This window comes from Sodiomyces alcalophilus, assembly GCF_042370955.1.
Source record: "Sodiomyces alcalophilus JCM 7366 unplaced genomic scaffold ACRALscaffold_3, whole genome shotgun sequence".
In the NCBI taxonomy this organism is placed as follows: Eukaryota; Fungi; Ascomycota; class Sordariomycetes; order Glomerellales; family Plectosphaerellaceae; genus Sodiomyces; species Sodiomyces alcalophilus.
The window spans coordinates 1,563,193-1,577,833 of NW_027263534.1; the positions used below are offsets into that span (position 1 = coordinate 1,563,193).

The 14,641-nt window shown below is 52.4% G+C and overlaps 5 protein-coding genes and 1 non-coding gene across 6 annotated transcripts; 4 read left to right on the forward strand and 2 right to left on the reverse strand.

Moving 5' to 3' along the window:
• Window positions 1-256: 256 nt before the first annotated feature.
• Window positions 257-1,992, forward strand: ACRALDRAFT_2026843 (uncharacterized protein; the record flags this gene model as incomplete). Its single annotated transcript, XM_071020424.1, has 2 exons — window positions 257-1,012; window positions 1,135-1,992. 2 exons carry the CDS (start codon window positions 257-259, stop codon window positions 1,990-1,992), a joined length of 1,614 nt encoding a protein of 537 aa, XP_070875885.1.
• A 909-nt stretch (window positions 1,993-2,901) lies between these two features.
• Window positions 2,902-6,653, reverse strand: ACRALDRAFT_1075655 (uncharacterized protein; the record flags this gene model as incomplete). Its single annotated transcript, XM_071018413.1, has 4 exons — window positions 2,902-5,395; window positions 5,459-5,788; window positions 5,968-6,226; window positions 6,260-6,653. 4 exons carry the CDS (start codon window positions 6,651-6,653, stop codon window positions 2,902-2,904), a joined length of 3,477 nt encoding a protein of 1,158 aa, XP_070875886.1.
• Window positions 6,654-6,874: 221 nt separating this feature from the next.
• ACRALDRAFT_208777 (uncharacterized protein) lies at window positions 6,875-7,951 on the forward strand (the record flags this gene model as incomplete). The annotated part of the gene is made up of 10 exons (XM_071022495.1): window positions 6,875-6,905; window positions 6,956-7,013; window positions 7,054-7,149; window positions 7,191-7,221; window positions 7,257-7,278; window positions 7,351-7,414; window positions 7,452-7,600; window positions 7,697-7,763; window positions 7,835-7,860; window positions 7,890-7,951. The coding sequence occupies 10 exons, from the start codon at window positions 6,875-6,877 to the stop codon at window positions 7,949-7,951; spliced, it is 606 nt and encodes a 201-aa protein (XP_070875887.1).
• Window positions 7,952-9,433: 1,482 nt separating this feature from the next.
• Window positions 9,434-12,129, reverse strand: ACRALDRAFT_208778 (uncharacterized protein; the record flags this gene model as incomplete). The annotated part of the gene is made up of 23 exons (XM_071022497.1): window positions 9,434-9,443; window positions 9,489-9,557; window positions 9,590-9,773; window positions 9,832-9,888; window positions 9,926-10,003; window positions 10,035-10,069; window positions 10,161-10,263; window positions 10,302-10,405; window positions 10,490-10,569; window positions 10,657-10,692; window positions 10,743-10,769; window positions 10,794-10,824; window positions 10,885-10,920; window positions 10,999-11,066; window positions 11,139-11,154; window positions 11,285-11,440; window positions 11,481-11,502; window positions 11,553-11,579; window positions 11,645-11,694; window positions 11,738-11,759; window positions 11,837-11,916; window positions 11,992-12,011; window positions 12,112-12,129. The coding sequence occupies 23 exons, from the start codon at window positions 12,127-12,129 to the stop codon at window positions 9,434-9,436; spliced, it is 1,329 nt and encodes a 442-aa protein (XP_070875888.1).
• Window positions 11,036-11,161, forward strand: ACRALDRAFT_t116. Its single transcript has one exon. It is a non-coding gene; the product is annotated as a tRNA-Gly (tRNA).
• Window positions 12,130-12,273: 144 nt separating the features above from the next.
• ACRALDRAFT_208779 (uncharacterized protein) lies at window positions 12,274-13,822 on the forward strand (the record flags this gene model as incomplete). The annotated part of the gene is made up of 14 exons (XM_071022498.1): window positions 12,274-12,294; window positions 12,325-12,347; window positions 12,425-12,451; window positions 12,526-12,556; window positions 12,597-12,680; window positions 12,735-12,779; window positions 12,845-12,861; window positions 12,929-13,053; window positions 13,150-13,223; window positions 13,269-13,305; window positions 13,337-13,402; window positions 13,468-13,549; window positions 13,586-13,658; window positions 13,730-13,822. The coding sequence occupies 14 exons, from the start codon at window positions 12,274-12,276 to the stop codon at window positions 13,820-13,822; spliced, it is 798 nt and encodes a 265-aa protein (XP_070875889.1).
• Between the last annotated feature and the right edge of the window lie 819 nt (window positions 13,823-14,641).

The window sequence follows — 14,641 nt, forward strand, 5'->3', positions numbered from 1 at the left end:
CCGTACTTCGTACAAAGCTACCAAGGAAGCCTGAAAGTCCCCCGCTTACCCCACTACAATAACAGTACCTCTACCTCGTACCCCCAGCACGACATTTCTCTTGCTTATTTCGCTCTCTCCCACACCTAGGCCATATCACGAACCTACCTCTGGCACAGTCGATTACCAGCATCCATACGTCTCGTCTCGGCTTCGATATTCTTCCCTTCCACCTCTGACTCTACCTCCGCCCATTTGCCACCGAGTTCCAGGAGCAATGGACGCCAAGTTCCTTGCCGCCTCGGAAAAGCACCCCATTCCCGAGGGCCATGTCTTCCAGTATGGCACAGCCGGGTTCCGCATGAAGGCCGACCTCCTCGACGGCGTCACCTTCCGCGTTGGCCTCCTGGCCGGTCTCCGCAGCCGCAAGCTCGGTTCCACCGTTGGCATCATGATCACCGCTAGTCATAACCCTTCCCCTGATAACGGTATCAAGGTCGTCGATCCGTCCGGGGATATGCTCGAGCAGGACTGGGAAGCCTTCGCAACCCAACTCGTCAATGCCAAGTCCCACGAGCATCTCCTGGAGACCTACAAGGAGCTGGCCTCCAAGCTCAAGATCGACCTCGGCTCGACCGGGCACGTCATCTACGCCCGTGACACCCGTCCCTCAGGCCACAAGCTGGCCAGCACCCTCTCCGAAGCCTTCGAGGCCACCGATATCTCTTACCACGACTACGGCATCCTCACCACCCCGCAATTGCACTACCTGACCCGCTGCATCAACACTGCTGGTACCCCCCAGGCCTATGGCGAGCCTACCGAAGAGGGCTACTACAAGAAATTCGCCGATGCCTTCGTCAAGGCTCTGAAAGGCCGCAAGGTCCAGGGCGAGCTGATCATCGACTGCTCCAACGGAGTGGGCGGTCCAAAGCTTGCCCGGTTCCTTAAACACGTGCCCCAGGACAAGACAGGGTTCAACGTCAGAATTGTCAATGATGATGTCCTCCGTCCCGAGCTGCTAAACCATGAGGTGAGTCTTTTCTTTGCATATACGCCTGTCGGCCGAGGACTTTCGCCATAATTCTCTCCCTGTCCCTTTTCGTCTATTCCTTTACTCTTGCTTGACTCAATTACTGACTTTTCCTGTCATAGTCCGGTGCCGATTTTGTCAAGACGAAGCAAAGAGCCCCTCCTTCTCCTAAGCCCGTTCCCGGAGCTCGCTACTGCTCGTTCGACGGAGACGCCGACCGCCTAATATACTACTGGATCGACCCGGAAACTGGTTTCTTCATGCTCGACGGCGACCGGATATCGTCCTTGGCCGCCTCCTTTATTACCGACCTCGTACGCTCCGCCGGCCTGGATCAGGAGCTCCGAATCGGCGTCGTCCAGACCGCCTATGCAAACGGCGCCAGCACGAACTACATCGAAAAGCACCTGCAGCTCCCCGTAGTCTGCACCCCGACGGGAGTGAAGCACCTCCACCATGCCGCCATGAAGTTCGATATCGGCTGCTACTTCGAAGCCAACGGCCACGGGACCGTCTTGTTCAGCCTCGACGCCCGCCGCGCGTTCCGCGAGACCGAGCCGCAGTCGCCTGCCCAGAAGGACGCCCTCGACACCCTCGCCGCCGTGAGCGACCTGGTCAACCAGACCGTCGGCGACGCGCTGTCGGACATGCTGCTGGTCGAGGTCATTCTCGCCCACAAGAAATGGACCCTCAAGGACTGGGCCACCACCTACACCGACCTGCCCAACCGCCTCGTCCGGGTCGAAGTCGCCAACAAGGACGCCTTCACCACGTACGACGCCGAGCGCCGCCTCGAGACCCCGCCCGGCCTCCAGGGCAAGATCGACGAGTGCGTCAAGAAGTACACAAACGGCCGCTCGTTCGCCCGGGCTAGCGGGACGGAGAACGCCTGCCGCGTATACGCCGAGGCGGCAACGCGCTCCGAGGCCGATGAACTCGCGGCCCGGGTAGCTGAGTACGTCAACCAGTACGGCTCATAGAATGGCCATGACAGTCCTCGCATCACCAACCTGGACGACTTTGGTCCAGAGTTGGATTTCGACGACATGTTTGACGGGTGGTGACGATGAATTCAGCGAGTGGTCCTGCGTTAATCTATGCCTTGCTCCCCGCCCTCTTTTGACTTCCCTGTCATCTTTATCTTGATTTGCTAAAAGTTCACTTTCTTTTTATCCCCTTGTATTTCTGAGTCGTCGATCTCTTACTACAGCCGAAGAGAAAAAGAGAAAGAGGAAATACATATACAAGAAAAAAGAAAAGAAGAAAAAAAAAAAGTAACGAAGAATAAGGAAAAGAAAAAGCAAAAGAACAACACAATTCGCCTGCCGGCCCAAGGACCGATGCAGCGATCGAGAAATGATGGATAATGAGGGTTAGGCTGGAGGGTATTCAGGGGAGACGGACGACTCTTCACGATGCTCATGATATACATTTATTTATATATTGACCCTTGGATTTAATCTCCAATCGATAAAACCGAGTAAACAAACTGACCGTCCATGCGTCGTGCGACAGATAGCCGTAAGCTCGCCAGCAGCACACGGCTGTATATACTCATGAAGATTGATCTCGGTGTCATCCTGGATGATGCCGCCGGTGCTGTTATAAGAGGTCCAAACCCCAGAAAATGGCCAGGGCCCGGAGGACCCCTAGTGTTACATTAGAAATTGCGACTGTTGCACAAGGTCCCAAGTAGATGGGCTATCTATAAGAGGGTGGCTTCAAGGACTAAAGGCCTCCTTCAAAATCCACCCAGTTTCCGTTATAACTCCAAACTTCGCCATTTCCATGTACTTCGCTCTCGAATTCGAGCCTATAAATGACAAGATATGAAAAAAGGGGTACTAACCAACGCCGCCCTGGTCTAAATTTCTCTTTCCTCCCCCGCTTCAGACGTTGGTCGTCAACGACTTGAATCGAACCTCAAAAGCCTTGACCCTCTCTTCTTCCAGGATCTGCAGGACCTTTCGCGTCTCGCGGACCGCCGCCTCCCGCTCCTCCTGGAGCGTCAGGACCTCAATCTGCGCCGTGCTCATGCGCGCAATGACGTCCTCCATCTCGGCATCTGCCTCGGCGAGCGCCTGCTCGAGCTCCGCCACCCGCGCGCGAAGCTTATCGACCTGCGCATCGTCTCCGATGGACTTTCGCCGCACGTGGCGAGGGGAGCGCGGTGACCGCGGGAAGAAGGGCGACGACGCCATGGGGCTGAGTAGCTGATTCCCAGGGGAGCGCGAGGCGGTGCTACCGAGAGGCGATGGCGGTGCCCGGCGGAGCTGGTGGCTGTGGGCCTCCTTGAGCTCCCGGATTTGCTCCTCGTGCCGCGCAACGCGTTCCTCCGCGGCGGTCTGCGCCAGCACCACCTGCTCCTCGAGGTGGCGCAGGCGGCTCTGCAGGCTCGTGATGCGCTCGCCATTCGCCTTCCGCTCGGCGTCCCCTTGGGCTACCGTGTCGGAGAGCCGTTGGCGGAGGTCGGCGTTGGCCGCGAGCTGCTGGCCGACCTGAGCGGCCAGCTCTTCGACTCGGCGGGTCGATTCGGCGAGCTCGCCGGCGAGCGCAAGCTCCCCTTCCAAATGTTGAGCTTCGCTCGCAAGCAGCTGGTCGACCTGAGCCTTGTAATCTGATGATTCCTGGAGCGCCGCGTCGCGCTCCCAGATGGCAGCAGAAAGGGATTGCTCGAACCGTTGCAATGCCAGTTGCGTCTTTTCCGATTGGCCGACGATGCCCTCCGCCTCCAGCTCCCTGATCCGGGCCAGGGATTGTTGATGGGAAGCCTGCAGGGCTTTGAATGCCGGCTCCAGCGACCCGAATGTCCCTATTGAAGCTGTCGCAGGCACAGAATCGGTCGTGCCACTGGCACGGGGCGAAGAAGGGGAAGGGATAGCAATATCGTTCTCCTCGAGGAGGGCCCGCAACGAGGCGATTTCCCCTTCGGCCCGGTCCAGGTCCATCTTGAGACCGGCCAGACCCGTTTCGGCCTGCCATTTGTGCTCCATGGCCTCTTCGGCACGACGGCGGAGGATTTTGATTTCGTGCCGTAGATTCGACACGTCCCTCTCAAACCCCTTCTTCTCCGGCGAATCAGAGAGAAGGCGCTCACGCTCCATCTCAAGAACTTTGATTTTCTTCTCGTTCTCGCGATTCTGATATTCCTGCCGTTCGAGGAGATTCCGCAGAGCGGTATGGAGCGCATCTCTCTGGGCCTCCACGTCCTTTAGGCGCTCCGCTAGGGCTTCGCGGGATTCAACAGAACCCTTCACCGTGTTGGACCTGGATAGGCTTGTGGGCGGCCTCTGCAGCCTGAAAGAACCCCCCGTCACAGAATTCGACCTTGAGAGGGCGACGGACGATCTCGAAGGAGGCCCTTCGGAAATCTGCTTCGAGTCTCGGAGGTTCCTGTTCTCCGACTTCAAAGACTGCAGCTCCTGTTGCATCTTGGTCGACTCGTAGGTCAAGTTGGCGTACTCAGCGGCCTCGGTTTCGAGGCCTTCCAGTTGAGCCCTGAGTTGCGGCACGACCTCGTCCCGCAAGTTGTCGCGCTCGTTGGATGCGTTCTCCAGCTCCCCCCGCAGGGCACTAAGGAGGTCTTCGAAGTTTTCTTTGACTTTCCTCTCGTCCGCAAGCCTCCGTCGAAGATCCTCGCATGTCTGCTCCAGCTCCCTGACACGGCCGTTCACATCTACGTTGTTTAACTGGTCCATGTCCACTTGCGACGCCCTCTCGGACAGTTCCCTGATCTGCCGATCCAAGTCCTTCCTCTTGTCGCGTTCATGCTGAACTTTGTTCGTCAACTCGAGTCTGATGGAGGCCTTCTCCTGCTCCGCTCTCCGCTGAATCCTCTCCACCTCTTCCTTGTTCGCATCAAAGTCGCTGAATTTGGTGGAGCTGGCTCCCGAGTCGGAGAAGTAGTCGCTAGTTCTCTTGTTGGGAGCTTGCGGGTTACTGGCCTCGGCCTGAAGCTTGTCGACTAGATCCTCCAAGTCCATCTCGCGCCGGATGGAGGCGGCAAGCTCGGCGCTAATCGCCTTCAATTCGTCTTCCATCTCCTGTATTTGACCTGGTATCGACGAAGTTTGTAAAAGTGGTGGCGGTGTAAGTAGGTTTGTCTCGCAGTATCCCAGTGGATTCGCGGGGGCGACATTTGGCTTGGAGCCCTTGCGTTGTAGTATAGAATGAGCAGGCGCGTTTGTGTCATCTATCGAGCCCAGATGCCTGGTCGATATTGGCGATGGCAACGACGAGAACTCGGTGGTCGAGGGTGACGGTGACAACGCCCAGTTGAAGAAGGCTCCAAACTTGGACGAGCCGGGAGACTTGGGAAGCGGCTTGCTCGTGTCAGGCGGCTTTGTCGAATCAACGGCAGTGGTCGGCGGGGTGGAAATGAGGCTGGTTCGTTCGAACTTCTGTAAGTTAAGATGCGGTGGCGCCGGCTTCGATGCAGCAATGGACATGATCGACGTATCATTCGAATGAGTGCTATATGCCGACTCGGAATGCGTGTCTCCTTCTTCCTCCACGATGACCGGCGGCCTGACAGGGTGTGTGTCTAATGTCTTCGTCGTCGGGCTGATGTCGGCGTTCAAATCTCCATATTCCGGTAGTAAGACTGGAGATTCAGACTTGATAACGACCGGGTTGTTGATGGAGGCCTTTCGTGACGGCCAGAGGGGCCGATCAGTGTCTTCGTCGCAGCTGTCGGGTCGTCCTTGGGACCGTTCGTCGGAGCCTTTATTGGAGCCGTTGTCGGGAATTTCCTGGTCGGGCTGCAAGGTCGGTGTTCTAGTTGAGACCGGACAGGTTAGATTAGCGGATTGGGGTTCGTTGCCATATGTATGAGCAGATCTCTCGGTAGCTAGACAAAGAGAAACAAGGAAACGACACAATGGAGAACGGAAGAAAGAAAAATGAAGGGAAGAGACTAAAAAAAAGAAATTAAAAGAAAAAGACAAGGGACTCACTGCTCGTCCTCCACAGAGATATAATAATCGGCCAAGGGCGACGCCGTATCAGGCTGATACGGCCGGATGGTGGCCACTGGATGTTCGTAGAGCGTCGGCGAGTCGGCCTGGAAGGGGCGAGAGAATCTAGCCTCAGGTTTAGGAAGATCCACGCTGGCGAGACTTTGTGCACTATCGATAGAGAGAATAGTCAAGGGCGCAGCAGAGGAAGAGAGCGGCTTCCTCTTGATGGCGTTGGTGTTGTAGAGTGCTGGCGTACCTACGGGGCTCACGGTCTGCGATCGGACGTGACCCGGAGGCACCGGACGGGTAGAAGCGGCAGGGGCAGACGAATAGTCCAGGGTGCGGAAGGGTAGGGCGCGAGAAACGGCGCTCGTGGTGGTTTGGACGGCGGCGTCGTCGATCCCGGTAGAGGGGGTGTCCACGGCGTGACGAGGCTCGTGGTCTTCGATGAATTGTGTGTAATGGCTGTAGTCGTCGTAATGGCTGTAGTGATTATCGTATTGAGGGTCTTCCTGGTTGGACTGGGATTGCTGGTGGTGGTGATGATGGTGATGGTGGTGATGGTTTTGGTCTGGTGAAGCGTGAGACGTCTCGGGCAAGTCCGTGTACCCTCCCAACAGGTCAAGGCTCTCGACGCTGTCACGGGGGAGATGACCCCCTTGGGGGAGTTCGCGGGCGTCCATCCGGTATTAATTAAAGCACACAGGCAACCAATTCAGGGCAAGACAAAGACCCCCTGAGGCGAGGTAACGCAAAACGAGGTGTAGGCCGAGACCCTTATCTCGCCGTGAATGGAACGACCACAGGTTGACAGGTTGGCAATGGCAGTTTGATAATAAAATGAGCCATGGTTCGTTATTACTTTCAGGGAAACAAACGAGACAGAGGAATAAGGCCGGGTCCCATGAACCCCATCTCGGCGGGACTAGGTCAATGTGGTAAGGAGGGGCGTGGATGGTGGGATCGCGCGGCTACGGGTGGACAGGCTGCGAGGACTTTGCCCTTCCCCTGAGCGACTGCCCCAAGAGGCTAATGGCTAACGGGTCACCCTTCTAAAGCCGCCTCGCACCGGCCAATGGCCAGCCACCGAGGTTGTACTGGAGGAGCTCACGGTCACTCCTTCTCGACTGGGCGCTCAGGGAAGCCAATCAGGGGAGATGATGGATCTTGGTACCTTGCGTTAGCGTTGTAAAGTTCTTAACGGCAGCAGGGGTGGCTAGGGGTTTGCTATCGGTAATGAGCATGTACTTCGTGCGAGGTACCTATACGATTGTTTTCTGCGGAAGCGCAACCTGAATGCCCTCACAGGTACTCAGGAATACTGCCTACGAAGTACGTAGGTAAGGTACAGAGTATCCCTATTTTCTGCCCTACGTAAAGCGTGGACCGAGCAGCTGAGTTTGACCGGCACGAAAATGGACGACTTTCTATCACGCTCCTATTCGTATGTAATTTGTTCAGACTAGAAGATGTCCCGAAAGGTCAATGCCAACCAACCCAACCCCCCCGTTTTGCGAGACCATGCCATTTCTAAGTGGCTGGGAGATGGCGCAGAGTGGACACTTGCTTAGAAGAAGACAATCCATGGCTGTCGATCGGCGGCCGACCCCAGGGGTTTTGCAGATTCAATGTCCATTGCCTTCCATCCAAACTGAATGAGTATATCTTATGTACTCACCCAAGCTCGGGAGGTCTTAACGCGATCACTGGTTGCGGCTCATGCAAGCCTCGCCGCATCTGCATTTCTTCATGGACGCGTTAGAGGGACGGGAAGAGAAGGAGAGGAAGGAGAGGTGAAAGGGGCATATGTACAAGGTACTTAGAGAAATAGCGCGGATCATTTACCCCTGGAAACGGCCCACAGGGTGACACCATCTCGTACTTTGATTGGTCCGTATTAAATCATGATTCTGCTCAAGCGGTGAACGGTGGACTGGGGAGAAAAGAAGATGGCGCCCTCGCCGCTCCCAATCCAGTCTAACAAGAAAGACGCCAACGCAGGCACTTATAGTGGGTAATTAAAAGTGGCGATTAGAAATACCCCACCAACGCGTCACAACGCGTTTTCCCTCCTTCAACACCATCAACCCTTTAACTTTAAAAATTCGTTAAAAATCAGAAAATGCCCCTAATTACGCCGCGCGTTAAGCATTCGCCTTATAAACGGACCCTGATTGCGCACGCCTATTTTAGTGGGCTTAGTCAAAGGGAGGTTGGGATCAAATTCAATATATTACCAGGGTCAGTATCTGGTATCGCGCGCCGCTACGAATCATAAATATCAGCCCGATTAAGACCACGGTCTAGCCGCCCCCAGGCCCTCGATACGTACTAAAAAAGGCGTATTATACGTACTATCGGTACTAACCCTTTTATATCACCCACGGATTTAAAGGTTTAACTAGGTCTTCCTTATTTAAAACTCACTTTATTACGATACCTTCGTTTAAAGGGCTTTAACCACTTCCATGCCCTATATCGACCGACCCTGACCCTAAGGCACGCGTAAATACGCCTAGAGTGGTGCGTACGCCACGCCTCTAAACCCCTAGACTAGTAGAAACGGGTTATCTTTTCGGATAAAACTATAGTCGCGCGCGGAGAAGGGCAGAGGCAGAAATGGGTTTTCTGCCGTGCTATAAGTTAACTTTATTAAGAGTTTATACCTTTACTAATAAATTTATAGGGAAAGCGACTTTAACAGGATATTATTCAGCCTTGTAATAAGCCTACGCGCTATTCGTAGATATTCTAGGCCGGCTTTTCGTATAATAAACGCACCGAATTAATCGCCCTTTACGGGGACCCCTCTATACCGCGTAGAGGCGTTATAGTAGCCGTTATTAAGCGCACGCTTAAAGAAGCGCTTCCTACGATATACGAACCGGGCAGCGTATTCGTTCAAGATAACGCTGCCGTATATAAGGCGCGCCTTATTTAAAATTAGTTACTACTATAGGGTCTAGAGAATAAGGTTACTATTCTGGATTAGCCGCCGTATTCGCCTAATCTTAATCTTATCGAAAACCTATAGAAAATACTAAAAGAGAGGATCTATTTACGGAATCCTAGTCTAGCACGGATAGGCTCTACGATAACCTTATATAAGCTACTCTGCCGGGCCGCGGTAGAGGTATAGAACGATTTTAAAGAGGAGCTTCTACAGGCTCTAATTAAGTCGATGCCGCGGAGGGTTAAGGCTTATATCGAGGCTGGGGGGTGGTATATAAAGTATTAAAAAGATATAACTAGATATTCCTTTTATACGGTTATTCCCCTCTATAAATCTGATTTTTCCGAAATTTTATAAGTAGTATTCGTAAAGTTATTTATATTCGTATTCGAAGGGTTAAAATAAGGTTCTAGCGATAATATTTAGATATAGGTCGCCTAATCGCCACTTTTAATTACTCACTATAACATATTCGTATATTATATATATATTACGACCTTATTTAGCAAATTAGCTCACACTCACTCCATATTCACTCCCTATAAGCGCCTTCTATTCAAGTCACGTGCATATAAGGGGGATCATCCAAGTGACGTCGCCATTGAGTCTGTCGGCCGAGTCCAAATAACTTGCACTTGCAGAGTGCATTTGATTATTTTAGCTTACCTGCTAGCTGGGATATACAACGTACATACACCGGTTTGGGCCATCTTGATAGGGGCCCCATTCCTAGCCAGTTCGTGCATACATACATATGTATCATGATCTTGTATGCAAGGATCGACTTCGACGTCACACCAGGACGAGAGCCTCCTCCCATCGCCGCTACAAGGCAGGTCCGCCTCCAGACCTTAGGAATATGTCATGTCCTCTTTTTCTCGTCTTCTCGAAATCTCTCATATAGTGACATCCCAGGGCCACAAGACTACATGTCCTCGAAGGTGCAGTTCGGTTGGCGGAAAGGGCTGACACCGACATCCAAGGAGGCGATGACGGGGGCACTGGCGAGCGTAAACTTCCAGCCCTCCAAAGTCCAAGCCCTCAAGACAGCGCCGCCACCCTGAGATTCGCAAACACCAACTTCCGTTTATATGTGTCGCCTAACGGGAACGGAACCCGTCGGCCCACTGTGCAGAGAAACTAGGGCTCAATCCGTCGTCAGCGTGCCAAGGCGGCCCTAGTATGCGAAGGTAATCATGGCGAGGATCTCCTAGTTGGGGAAGTATTGCCTAGTCACATACGCAACCCAAGCCACGAGAAGGTCAGGCTGTGCTTGATACCATCAAGATTTAGAGTCTGGTGCTTGGCCGACCCGTGTTCGCAGGAGGCGCCCGAGGCTTCTGGCGACATGTAGTTCCAGCCACTTGTCCGGCGACACCAGTAGGCTGGCAACTCGAGCAGCCCGACACGGGTGCATCCGAAATCACTCGTAAGAGAAGGTATGGTGTGTGCTGGATTGCTAACAACCTGAAGTGTTGGCTCCTTGCGTCACAACAGTGTTCTCCTTTTCCAGGGGCATATGTGATGGGAACTATGGCTCCTTAATAACTTCAGCAGGCCTTAAACTGGCCCGAGCTGTAGTTGTCGGTGGACGTGTACTTTAATAGGCGCGGAGAGTCAATGGTGTAAGCTGGACATATGGTATCCTCAATGACACGGTTTGGCAGATGTAGGTTTCTTATTAGGTTTCTTAATACGGTGACTTCGGACCGCTCCGAAGTGATGGAACTCACCCATGCTCTTCTATGTATGATTTTATATGACAACCGCTAACACCACCATGGCAGTGACTCGGCACCCGGGGCCTTATGGTTTTCACTGGGATAGAAAACACCACGAGCTCACGCTGTCATCCGGAATCAGCCATGACAAGAAGGAGTGTATAATGCGGGACGGTCAGTCTACAAGACACATGGCACTTCGAATCCCGAGCTATAACATGCAACTGAAGACGTTATCACGGCCGTCTCTTCTTCTCGTCCGAAGATGTGCGGCGGCTTGGATGGCACATATCGCAGGAGTGGGAAGAGAAGGAACGGTAATGACAGAGGCAATAGCCCTATCCTATTTGTTACAACAAGTGCAAAACATCCAGCAACTTCCGCACCACCAGCGTGGTTGGAGTAGTGGTTAACTCGTTGCCCTCCCACCGAGGCAGGCAGAAAGTGAGTTTCCCGTTCCTACTCTAGATATCTTTGACTGACTTGAACAGCACTGGTTCGAACCCGGTACTACGCACGCTTTTTTGCTCTCGGCTTTTTGCTCCCTTTTTATATTGTTATTGTCTGAATATATTTTTTGTATGCTCTTATTATCCTGTCGACGTGGTTATAACCCTGTTATTTCACAGCTATGCCACACTATGCGCAGTAGACTTCCTGTCGTTGCCATGCTCCTGGATGACTTCTGAAATCCAAATGAGCATTGAGCCATGTCCGAATTTGAGAAATGTTTACAACGCAGAACGAGATGCTGTTGAGGCTATCGAAGTCGGTCGTCGGTCGTCGTCGACATAAACTGACTGACTAATCACGAACTACCTTGTCCTATCAAGCACGCCGAGACCGAGGTCGAGTCAACTGTTATAGCCGGCAGACTGGTTAGCTTTTAAGCACCATATACGTTGTACCGGTGCCCTTTGCCCTATTTGATATGACTTGACCAAGGATCCGTTCCTCACGAGCACTAGGCTATATCGTCTCTTTGTCATTTACATGAGACTAAAACGCGGCTTGGAAATGTATCGCTCCTGAGGCGATATGTATACCAGACTGGATCAAGGAATCGCTCTCCGGGTACGTGTCTCGTTAACACGAGGATGCAAGTAGCTTGGTTGCTGGACAACACCCGCAGGAATCAAGATGTTTGCAATTTTCTAGTTTACTTCTTCCAGAAGCCCGTCCTCGCATGAACATTCTGATTGCTCAAAAATAATGCAAAAGCCTGCCTGTACAACATATATCAAGTCGAGGATCCGTTTGGCTGCGTGTCGACTGATAGAAAGCGGACTAGCGTAATAAACCTTGGGATTAGGTTTAATTACAGCCCGCCCTAAAACGGCGGCTCACCGTTTAACATGGGGCGCGAACTGGGAACGGCGAGTCCAAAAGACCCACAATTGCCGTCAAACCGTAACGTCAACCCTTTAGCTAAGCCGACTTCCAACAACCGTATAAGACACTAACCACCCGTCTTGTGAACCGCATGTACATAGGTACTATGTACATACAACGTGTGTACGAAGTACATACCGTAAGTACCTATTCGTGCCAACCAAGTGTGTATCTATCCCTTTGGTAAGGTTTTCCACGTAGCTGCCACCACCCTTAATATAATGACAAGGGCTTCCAATGACGTGTATAGTCTCTACAGTGTCCCGTCTGCTTAACACTGCGCCGTAGAATTACGATCTGACTATTCGTACGTGTCCGAACTACGACTGAAATAGAGGTTACGTTGTAGAAAGGAATATATACTTAACTTCGTCAACATTCACACCAGCTACCGGCAATCCGCGCGGACACTACTGTAACTATCGTAGTCACACTGTGTGTTCCGCGACAGTAATTAAAAAGGTTTCATTGGACAACAATCAACGCTAGGATCCATTCTATGGCCCAATATCCTGATTTAGTCTCCAGGGGTCGATAAGCTTGCTGCTGGTTGACGCAAGGCTGCATGCATATGGAGCACTCATGCGTATGACGTCGCTCGCTCCACAAAACGTAACGTCAAAGTTCGATATTGCTGCATTTCTGTCTGGAGCCCCTGGTAAAAGCATAACTAATTGCTGTAAACCCATGGCAGGTAGCTGGAACAAGCCGAGACGGAAGCCAAGGGCTCGACAACGTTTCGGGTTGAAAACGGATAGTCAATAAGGCCTATTGGATAGGTATTCGACAGGTCACTTTCTTCTCACAGCTGCTAATTTTGGAAAGGTGTTCTTATCTGTCTAACACCGCTCATTGCATGTCGTTCCTTCTAAAATTTCAATCTCCTTGTGAGTCGCTCCTCCCATTTTTTGATGTTTCATCCGGCCCAAGCCAAAGCTGATTCGCGAATTCTTGCCATTCTTGCCAGGCTATACCCAAGCAGCGTCTTAACGTCATGCTCTTGTCACCGGACGGGCAGTGCTGTTGTTAATGTAAACATAGCCAAAATAAAAAATAAAAATAAAAAAATGAACCGAGTTTCGAGATTGGTCTCCATTGCCAGGTGCTTTTTAGTGCGCAAGCGCGAGACAGTTTTTCGGCTGCCGAAAATCAAGGGAAAACCCAACTGCTATAAAAAGTCAACTCTTGTACCATATTCGTAAGGCCGGGTTGATCATGGTCCGTGGCAGTAGCCTTCGGCCCTCTTCCCCTCAAACCCCGCCTTTTCCAGTGACTAATTCCCCTCCCCAGTGGTGCACAGAGCATGCTACCTTGCCGCTTTTGATTTTAGCCCATACAACGACGGAATTCATAGGACTCTGCCGAGGTGTGTTTTCTTCAGCTACCTAGATACAACGTAATTACACAGAGACATACTTCGTAGGTACACAGAGAGGCGAAGGCCCGGTAGGTATCAATCATTGTCCTGCCCTTTATCTGACTTTGACATCAATGTTTCACCCTCCCTCCCGAAGTCTGTACATCTCCCGAGGGTCTGTGTCATCGCTAGTGGGACGGAACGGGAGGCAGCACCTGCCATCTTACTCATCTTTTACAGTTTCTACATCGCAACCACTTCGTACGTACGTATACATCTGCCCAATCTCCTAAACGTCTAGATACCCACCTGTCTTTGTGCCCCCCTCACTCCAAGCTTTTCATTACTTCCGACTGCCATCCGTTTCTCCCTAGCGGTCCTATCAGTATGTATTGGCTCCAGACATATGTCATCACGACGACAGCATGAAAACAGTTGCTGGACCATTCCCCCCCCTTCTCTAGGGCGTTTTTTATCCGTTTCATTTTATTTTCTTCTTACCCTTGATTTATGGAGGCCCAGGTCTCCCGCAACGGGGAAAGCAAATTCCCACGCTCTCTTATTGTATCCTTCCTGGTGGCTGCTGCTCAAATCGGCGTCCTGGTGCCGCCGCTCTGTGCAGTCAAGTCCCATCATCGGAGTCGGACTCTCTTCCGTAAACCCCAGCCCCATACGCACGGCGCCGCCGTTCCAAACTACCTCTGCTGGCCCAAGTCAGGCCCCGGACGATGTTCTTATTTTCACCACCCAACCGCACCTGTGCCCTCTTCCACCACCACCGGTGCTAGGAAAAAAAAATAATCGCTCGGCTTTCACCTAATCACGCTGTGCTGACAAGCCGAGAAACCCATCTTGGCTCTGGTATCACACACTTCTTTTTTTTTCAGCCTCGTATCCGATTCGACGACTGCACCCAGTCAAATTGCGATCCTTGCCTAGGTCCCTTCGCATTATCCCTCGGGGCTGGTTGGGCACTCTCCCTTCGCTCCACGGCACCCAAAGTGACATGAGCTTCTAGACGAAGAGGAGGAGTAAGAGAAGGAAAAGCAAAGAAAAAGAAGAGGAGCGTGCACAGCGAGTCCCAAACAAGCACAGCATTCGGACTGCCTCCGTGCCCTTACTTCGCCCCATCGTTTCCTTTCATCGACGGTGGCACGACGGTAGGCAGGGACAGCGTCGTCATTGCCCAACTGTATGGCTCGCCGGCCTCTGTTTTGATCTCACTCTTCTCGGCTACGGTGGCGAACG